Below are 9,396 nucleotides of genomic sequence, written 5' to 3' on the forward strand. Positions count from 1 at the left end.
TAGGCATGAGATAGGAAGTTTAACATGTCTTTGACGATGTGTTGTAAAAACATATCGTCTAAGACGTATTAGACTTCCTAACACATGGTCAAATATGTGTTAGGCCTCCAAGCACATGGTCAATTATGTGTTAGACTTCTTTACACATTGTCAAAGACATGTTTAGCCTCTTGTTCGTTTCTTTTAATCTTGTATTATTAAAACTAATTTTACTTATATTTTTATAACTTTTAATTAATAAAATTTTATATAATTTCAAATGTATCGTTGAAACATGCTTATTTTTTTATACGGACCCACATAAACCATACACTAAAACAACAATGCATTTGTCATAATAATCATCATATTTGCTATGGTAACTTTGCATCTTAATAAAAACTTTTAATAGGTAACATACTGATTTGCCTGTATAATTATAAGCTAATCTAATGATCGTCTCACTAAAGTTACTTTACGTTGACCATATCATGCTTAACCATTAACTTTGACATGCATTACCATATCATCTGGCCTCTCATATCATCAATATAATTTGCTTTCATTCAATAAGTCACAAATTTTTGTTTGTTTGGCTCGATGGAGACCTGCAGGTAGGTAACTCATCATAGTATTACTCACACCTAAGCGCGCTTAACGGTAGAGTTTTCATCTACTCCACATCCAATCCCTAAAACTTGTTAGTGATATTTGAGGCGATGCGTTCTTGAGTTCCTTATGAACATGAGTTTCTCATGGACATAGCTGATGTAAGATTTTCCTACGGTGTTAATCTCCCAAATACTGCCTGGTTTGCCCCATTGGATAGCCCATTGAAAAATTCATGAATTGGTTTTTGATTCTCTAATGGGGACTTCTCAAAAGGTCACTTATCATGTTACTACTCTTATATTAACAAACATAAATATAAAATTTTCATTAATTTCACAACCAGTACACCCAAAATATATAAATATATTATCTAACTAATATAATTTAGAAGTTTGGTGCCACAAAGTAGTTTCTCTCTCTTTTTTTTGTATATAAGATATATTTATGAAGTGAATTCAAGTTCTAGCTCCTTGGTAGTGTGGCATGTGTAAAGTCACTTTGTGGTGGCAACTGCCATTGTTCAAATCCTACCATAGAAATGTCAATGTTTTTTTTTACCTTTTTTTGTTTTTTTTGGTTGTCTGAATTTTATAATAAAGGGAACTGAATGAAAACATAAAATACTAGGGTGAGCACGGTTCGATTCGGTTAATATTTTCCTCATATTAAGAAAATAAAAAGGAAACAAGGATGGACTATGTGGTTGGATCTTACTCATACCTACTTTTGACTAGGCAGAATGATACACCCACCACTCACTTTCCTCACCCTCACCCTCACCCTCACCCTCTATTTACCTCACCGATCTAGGGATGGCAAAAATCCCCGAATCCGACGGGGAAACCCGAAAACCGGCTTATTTCGGGTCGGGTCGGGTTTTGTTTTTTCGGTTTCGGGTCGGGTTTCGGAGATTGTTTCGGGGATTGTTTCGGGTTCGGGTTCGGGTTTGGGTTCAGGTACCCCCGCCCCGATATAATATATAAATATAAATATAAATAATATATATATATATATATTAAAAACCTAAACCTACATCCAGACATCCACTCATCCTTTGTATTACGTTTGACCCAAATGTAGTAGAAATAGAAGTAGTTTGTATACCAATTTGTATTAAAATTGGGGTTGTTAAAAGGATTTAGGGTTAACAAGCACTCACACAGTCACACTTGCTTTTTCATCAACATCATATTTCATCGATAACTCCTGGTATGTAAATTGCGACTATTTGATGTTCTCTCTGTCCTGCATTTGATTTTGTTGTTGAAGATGCGTTTAGTTGGAACGATATTTGTGTTTAATTGGAATTATAATTGTTAAAAGCGTATCAGATTTGTTTAAAACCGTAACCATTTTTAATATATAATTGGAATGATATTCGTTATTCTAGTAGTTGTGAATTTTAATGTGAATTTGCTGCTGTGAGTTAGATCTGAAGAAGCGTATGCTGACTTAATATTTAATTGTTTTTTAGGTTAGGAGAAATAGTGTGTTTAATCGATTCTAATCGTTGATTGCTGGACTAATTCTTTGTAACTATTATATTTTGATTTGTTTTGTTAATTAATTAGGTTTTTAAGTTTTTCTGAATCATGAAGATAAAGCAAGTTAAGTATTCTTCTATGTGTTAAGCAAGTTAAGTATTCTTCTATGTGAACCAATTTCGGGTCGGGTCGGATCGGTTTCGGGTTTTCGGGTTCGGGGACGGGGCGGGTCGGGGGGTACAAAAAACCAAACGGGGAATCCCCGAATTAAACCCGACGGGTAATGGGGCGGGTACGGGGATGGTTTTTGGTTTCGGGTTCGGGTTCGGGTTAAGCAAAACCCGCCCCAAACCCGCCCCGTTGCCATTCCTACACCGATCCCATTACTTCGACCTCTTCTTATCATTATCACCAACAAACTCTCTTCTCTTCTCTTCTCTTCTCTTGTCTTGTCTTCCTACAACAAAATCATTCTCATTTTCATGGTCCAATAGCTAAACCATGGCCGTAGATCTTATCACTGGCTTCAGAAACACCACCACCGCCTCCGCTGAAACCGCAGCCGTTCAGGAAGCAGCCTCGGGCCTCGAAAGCGTCCAAAAGCTCATCCGTCTGCTCTCTCAGTCGCAGTCTCAACAACAATCAGCAACGGATTATGAAGCCTTTGCTGACGTGGCATTCACCAAGTTTAAGCGTGTTATATCATTACTAGACCGACCTACCCGAACACTCACTGGCCATGCACGCTTCCGGCGTGGCCCTGTTTATCAGAGCCAGTCGGTTATAAAAAACCAAAACCAAAACCAAAACGATGTCGTTTTGGAGGAGTGTGAGACTAAGGTGTATTGTCCAACACCAATACAACAGGTACCTTTTGTTCCGCCGCCGGCTACCGGAAGTCAACCACCGTTAATGTTTCAGAGGAACAACTCGTTGTCTAAAACGATAAGCTTCTCGTACTCTCCGGCGGTTTCTCGAGCTAGCTCGTTCGTATCGTCGTTGACCGGAGACTCCGACGGGAAACAGGCGTCCGCCGGTGGTAAACCGCCGTTGTGCTCTTCGTCGTGTATGAAACGGAAGTGTAATTCGTCGGAAAATGGCGGTTCCGGTTCCGGCAAGTGTCATTGCTCTAAACGAAGGTAATTATTTAATTAATTAATTAATACTCCCAAACCCTGATTTAACAATTATATATCTCCAATTTCAATTTGTATTAACGTTTGATTACAATTACAGAAAGCTGAGGTTGAAGAGAGTAATTAGGGTTAAGGCAATCAGCATGAAGCTTGCCGATATTCCACCGGACGATTATTCATGGAGAAAGTACGGTCAAAAACCGATTAAAGGATCTCCTCATCCAAGGTAAATTATTTAATTCCGCCATTAAAACTCTTGAATAAATTACTAAATTGATGTCCAAATATTACAGAGGATATTATAAGTGTAGCAGCGTTAGAGGATGTCCAGCCCGGAAACATGTAGAACGAGCATTGGATGATCCAAGCATGTTGATTGTGACGTATGAAGGAGAACATAATCACGCTCTTTCTGTTGCAGAAGCTTCTGGACTTATATTAGAATCGTCTTAACTTTGTTCATTTTTTTTAATAATTAGATTAAGTGAGCGTAACTAAGTTTAGAATTTGAATCAAATCAAAAGAGTATTTTTATTGTTGTTAAGGTAGTGAAAGTTTGGTAAAGACTTTGGAATCAGTTCCATATCTTGGCTTTAAAAATCTGCTAGATTGTGTTTTAATGTTTTTTTGATTAATTAATTTGATTCTTTTAGAGGTCATGTTACAATGATGATGATTATAAATTAGTTAATTGATTGTGTTTTACTGAAGAAACACTAACCGGACCCCGGGCAGGTTACTGGTAACCTGGGGGTTGGAGAGATGTTTCCCACGAGGGGTTAGACCCTTGGAAGATGGTTCTTCTGATAACCTGCAAAACAGACACCGTGAGCTCGTCACTGAGAAGGGGGGGGTTCCTCCTTGTGACCACCCTCCGGCGTGAGAATCAGACTAGATTGCTCTTTAAATATAAAAGTATATTAAGAGATTGCTAGAGCAGATATCAGGTATATTATGATGATAATGTAATAATATATGATAAGATGAGATGATCATACCATTTGTGGTATTTATAGCCGAAGGTAGGTTTCCAAGGGGTTTAGCCGGCCCAACACGCTACCAACTGTAACCTATGCACGTGCCCTGCCTGTGAGTGGTGGATAGGTAGCGGCTGACACAGAGCAGGCGTGTCGTGCACTCTTCCTCTTCTGCCAACTACAGGCTAGGCACGTGGTATGGCAGGAGTTGGTGGGTAGGCGGCGGCTATTGGTCACAGTGCTGTGGCGTGCTGTCTGCCATGCTGCTGTCAGTGAGCTGTCGCATCTCTGATCAGATCTTTTGCCCATACCTCGTCAGGTACAGTAAAAGATCCTTCAGTATACGGACTGGCTTATTTGGGCGGGAGTATTCCCCCTCCCGCCTCTGTGCGGGATTGCTCCCGGCTTGGCTCATTCCTTCAGGTGACACTGAACGATTGAGAGCTAAGTGCCTTGTGCGTGTAGCCATGCTGCGCGGGTGGCCTTCCCTAATGGCTTGTATCCGAGGCTGCGGGGACAGGCGGAGTCCTTCACCATTGGGAGGTATTTCCTGCGGGACCAGCTTGCGTACTGCGCGTAAGGACGTTACGTCTCTGAGCATGGTTGGTCCTGCGGATCCAGTTGGTCTCTGCGCAGACGTCCCTGTTTAAGGTGAGTCTTGCGGGTCCGACTGGGCTCTGCTGGGACCTACCTCTTCAAGTCCCCCCAGTCCAATGTTCTTCTCATGAGTGTTTAATGAAGTGAGGTGAACTTTTAGACTTGAGCAAAGGGTTTTGAAAAGGGTTTTGTAAGGTTTTCCATGGGGATTCTTTCCGCGGAAGTCCTTGTCACTTGCAGAAATGCCCGAGTTTCCTGCTTGGTCTTTGGGTATGATGCGGGTAGGTCTGTAACCTCCTCGCAAGTCAGGAGCATTGAGTCCCAGTTGTATGTATTTTCCATGAGGTTTTGGTAGTTTTGAACATAGTGATCAATTATGTTAAGACCACCAATTCCATCCTGGAGCTTCAAACAACGTAGTTCTCGATGTTCCCGCTATGCGGGGATGCTATTTCCGTTTCCGCAAGCATTGCCCAGAAGATCCTTCTTGGTTTCAATTCCCAGCGGAGCGCTAGGTATGTGAAGGGTTTTGCCTTAACACTGTACCTGCGCTCGTCTTACGGTTACTTTACTCTCAAGGTATTCCTGGCGTCAATTCCCTGCGGGTGCTAGGTATGTGAAGGGTTTTGCCTTAACACTGTACCCGCATCCGTCTTACGGTTACTTGTTCACCAAGGTTCTTGGCTTCAATTCCCTGCAGGTGCTAGGTATGTGAAGGGTTTTGCCTTAACACTGTACCCGCAGCCGGCTTACAGTTACTTGTTTGCCAAGGTTTATTTGGCTTCAATTCCCTGCGGGTGTTAGGTATGTGAAGGGTTTTGCCTTTACACTGTACCCGCATCCGTCTTACGGTTACTTGCTTGCCAAGGGGTAAGGGGTATTTTCCCGCTTACTTTTTAATACTTTCGAATTTTGAATTTTGAAATTCGAAGAGTTGGTGAAAAGATAAACCTCTGAAACGTCGTGCGACGGTTTCTTCTGACTGTGTCAGGACGTGCAGGAAGTTATGGTGACGTGACAGAACATGGTCATTCCAGTCGCTTTTTCAGGCGCGTGGGAGCGATTTTTCGGGCGCGTGGCCGCGAAATTACTGGCACACGTCCTTTCAACAGCTGTTGCCAGCTTGCTTTTTGCCACGTGTCATAGTTTCATTGCACATTTGATTTCTCTCTCCTCCGCATTAAATTCACCGCATTAATTGCGATTACTATATAAAGGGGGAGAGGGTTATTTGCAATTCACACTTTCCACTTTCATCTCTTCTTCTCAAGTAATTTCCGGCGAATTTTTCTGTTCAGTAAAGCATTACCCTGAAATCTCTTTTCGTCTTTCTTCCACCATGTCTTCTCATGATGCTGATGACCAGAAGACTGCTGGCGAATGCCAGTGCTCTCTTCCTGTCGATCTGTACCAGTATATCATCAGGAAGTTCATGCTCGAGTCTCTCGAGCCTGAGTTTCCTGAACCCCACCATACTGTGTACGATGCCCCTAGTGGCAAGATCGGGGTTTATGCTGCATTCTTTGTCTACGGGAACCTTAGGTTTCCGTTGACAAAGTTTGTGTACCGTGTCCTAGAGAGGCACGGTGTGCATCTGACAGAGGTGCACCCCATGGCCATTGCCAAGGTCCGGCACTTTGAGTGGGTGTGCCGGATACTGGGCCTTGAGCCCCTCGTTGATCGCCTGATGACCTTCTATACATGGAGGTGCATCCAAGGGTGGTACACTCTTACAACCCGTATCAAGGGTTTAAAGATTTGTACCACCGAGCGGAGTCTTCGCTCATGGAGAAGAGAGTTCTTCTTCATATCCGCTCGCGCCATCCCCATCGCCATGAAGTTCAAGAATGGCCAGGTGCTTCCGAACCTTCCCGCCCTCAACTACGAGGAGGCGGAATGGTTCTCGAAGATTTCCCGGGTCCAGTCCCCGGTTTTCCGTTTTCCGGAGTCGGCGATGGTGATGTTGGGGATGAGCCGGGTGTGGAAGGCGGCGAATGCGGATAAGGTTCCGATCGTCCTTGAATATGGTTCGAACTCTGTCCCTTATGGTACGTCTTGTTTCATTTTGCTGACTTCGATTTTTACTAACTTTCTTGTTGATTTCAGAGGGGAATGATCTTCAGTCGCTCCTGAACCCGCGGGAGGAAGATGGTCCCGCGCGGATGGGTACTCGTGCTCTGGACGAGAACGAGTTGCCCATCTTAGAGCAGACCGCGGGTCGGTTCGTGGAGGTTTACCCGCCAGGCCAAGAGATCCTGAGCCACCGACGGCCAGGTAAGCCTATCTTCTACCCTGAACCTCTCAATGCTGTGCCTGCTGCTGGAGTTCATGACATTTCTTCTTCTGAGGAATCCGCAGAAGGTCCTCCACTGGTGCGGAAGAAAAAGGCTGCCGTCGGGAAGGGCAAGGAGAAGGTGGCCTCTACGGCCGACCCGGTAGTCCTATCTGACTCGGAGTCAGATAATGCAGAGGTGGCGGGGAAGCCCGGTGGTGAGGAGACCACCGCTCCGGAGGCTGCAGGTGTTACCTCCGGGGAGGCAGCGACGACGACGGTTACCGGTGTCAAGAGGCCGGCTCCATCGGGTTCGCCCCCGCTCGTCCGTGCGTTCAAGCTCAAGAAACCCCGTGAGTACCCCCATAATTCTTGTCTAGATTTGTTGTTTCAAATAAATTTTTCTAACACTTTTGCTTGTGCAGGTGTGGATGTTGACGCATTCCAGGGTGGAGTTGGAGCAAGTATTCCCCCGCCAATGACGGTAGGCTCGGTCAGCCTTCCCGAGGCGTCGACCCAGGCGTCTACGCCTGCTTCCGCTGGTTCCAGCCTTCCTGAGGCTGTTCCAGCTGAGAAGGTGTCTCCGCCGGCCGTGAGTGCAATTTTTACAGCATCTTTCACGGAGCCGGCGGTTACTGTTGCTGAGGAGGTGGCGCCAAACATGGCTACCACAGCGGCTGCCACTATACCTGCGCCACCGGCACCGACGGCCGGACCATCAGGTATGCGCCAGGCTTCCCGCCGATCTATGCCACCTTCCGTCTGCCTGACCTGTTGGATGGATTTCCTTTAGGTTCAGGTGATGGGTTTGGCGGCTATCGGCCTGTTATTGACCCTACAGGTACGTAGGGTTCTTTTTCCCTTATATATTTTTATCATCTTTTCCTAACTGCCTTTGTTTCTTTTGCAGTGTCGGATTCCAATGAAGTGTATGTTCCAAGATGGAACATACGCCGAGGAACAACCCTTCGTACCCCTGTGGAGTGCGTGGACTGGGCTCGCCACGCTGCTCCTCATGGTGCGTTGGGGGAAGCCATGGCTAGCTACCAAGAGGGTAGGCTAACCAATGAGCTTCGGGTTCTCCAGGCCCGGACGCAGCCCCGCGTCGAGCTGCTTTGTCGTGAAAACGACAAGTTAAAAGCAGCTCGCGCCAAAGATGTATCTGAAGCGCGGGCTCTTCGGGAGGAGAACCGGCAGTTGGCCGCTGCCGCAGCCGAGAAGGAGAAGGCATTCAAGGCCCTCGAGGTTGAAGTCCCAGCGCGACTCGAGGCCCGCTCCAAGGCTGCCCAAGCTGTGAATGAACAGCTTCGGCTGGCCAAGGAGACTGCGCGAAACTCAACTGAGAGGGCTGCCAAGGCTGAAGCTGTTGTTGAGCCGCTTCGCGAAGAGAATGAGCAGCTTAAATGCAAATTAAAGGCTCTTCAGCATGCTCATGACGCCTTGGCAATGGAAGATGCCAAGAAGCTGCAGGAGATCCTTGACCAGAGGGGGGTGCTTGACCGCACTGAAAGGAAACTCAAAAGCGTCGAAGAGGCTGCCGCCAAGGAAGTTCAACTTGCCAACCTTGATAAAAACGGAGCCGAACGTGCTTACAAAGAAAGTCAAGCTACCCTCCAATGGCTGCTTCGAGAAGCGTTGCCTCAGGTATCTTTATCTTTTTCTTTACGCTTTCCGCTCGTAATTAGAAAATGTTCTAACTTGTATTCTTTTGTAGGTTGCGCGTCGGGTCCTTTCAGAGACCTCTTATGACGATGCGATGAGCGCAGCCCTCAACGCTTCTCATGAGGATGGGGAGAAGACTGGCTTCCTGCTTGGTCTAGGGTTTGCTGAGAGAGGCTTTCCGCCCTCCAACTTCCCTTTATTCAATGTTAATACTGAAGCTGCTTATGACCAAGCTGTGAACCAGTACGCTGCCTTCCCGCATCCAGTGGTGGAGAAGGTGAATGAGGCTGCTGCTGCTGATGATGGGCTAAACATCCTTAAGGCTTTCCTTGGGCAGCCACGCTCAGACGGTGCTGGTCCAAGCGGAGGTGGCCCTGAAGCCTGATCCTGAAGATCTCTTCCCACCGCTAGGATAGACTTAGCTTTGTATAGATTTCTTTTAGGCGGGTAGTTACCCGGCCACTGTTGTAATACATCATTGGAATATTAATCTTTTTGCGTATAAGACTGTTATTTCCTTCTTTGGGTTCCTTGCTTTATAAACTTATGACTTGCATACTTAGTTTAAATTAGCAATTTTCCAAGTGTTCAGAATAAGAACCTTTGAACGTGGTTGATAGTGGGTTAAAGTTTCGCTTCCTCCTTCGTGATTGTGCGGGTAGAACCGTCACTTGCAC

General features: G+C 45.5%; 1 protein-coding gene across 1 annotated transcript; it reads left to right on the plus strand.

The window, feature by feature from the left end:
• Positions 1–2,485: 2,485 nt before the first annotated feature.
• Positions 2,486–3,831, plus strand: LOC143541302 (putative WRKY transcription factor 7). The gene is made up of 3 exons (XM_077034162.1): positions 2,486–3,214; positions 3,312–3,437; positions 3,505–3,831. Exons 1-3 carry the CDS (start codon positions 2,577–2,579, stop codon positions 3,662–3,664), a joined length of 924 nt encoding a protein of 307 aa, XP_076890277.1. The 5' UTR covers positions 2,486–2,576; the 3' UTR covers positions 3,665–3,831.
• Positions 3,832–9,396: the final 5,565 nt, after the last annotated feature.

Source organism: Bidens hawaiensis, unplaced genomic scaffold, assembly GCF_021521415.1.
Source record: "Bidens hawaiensis isolate Kalapana, Puna unplaced genomic scaffold, B.hawaiensis_p1.1 tig00012490_1, whole genome shotgun sequence".
Taxonomy (NCBI): domain Eukaryota; kingdom Viridiplantae; phylum Streptophyta; class Magnoliopsida; order Asterales; family Asteraceae; genus Bidens; species Bidens hawaiensis.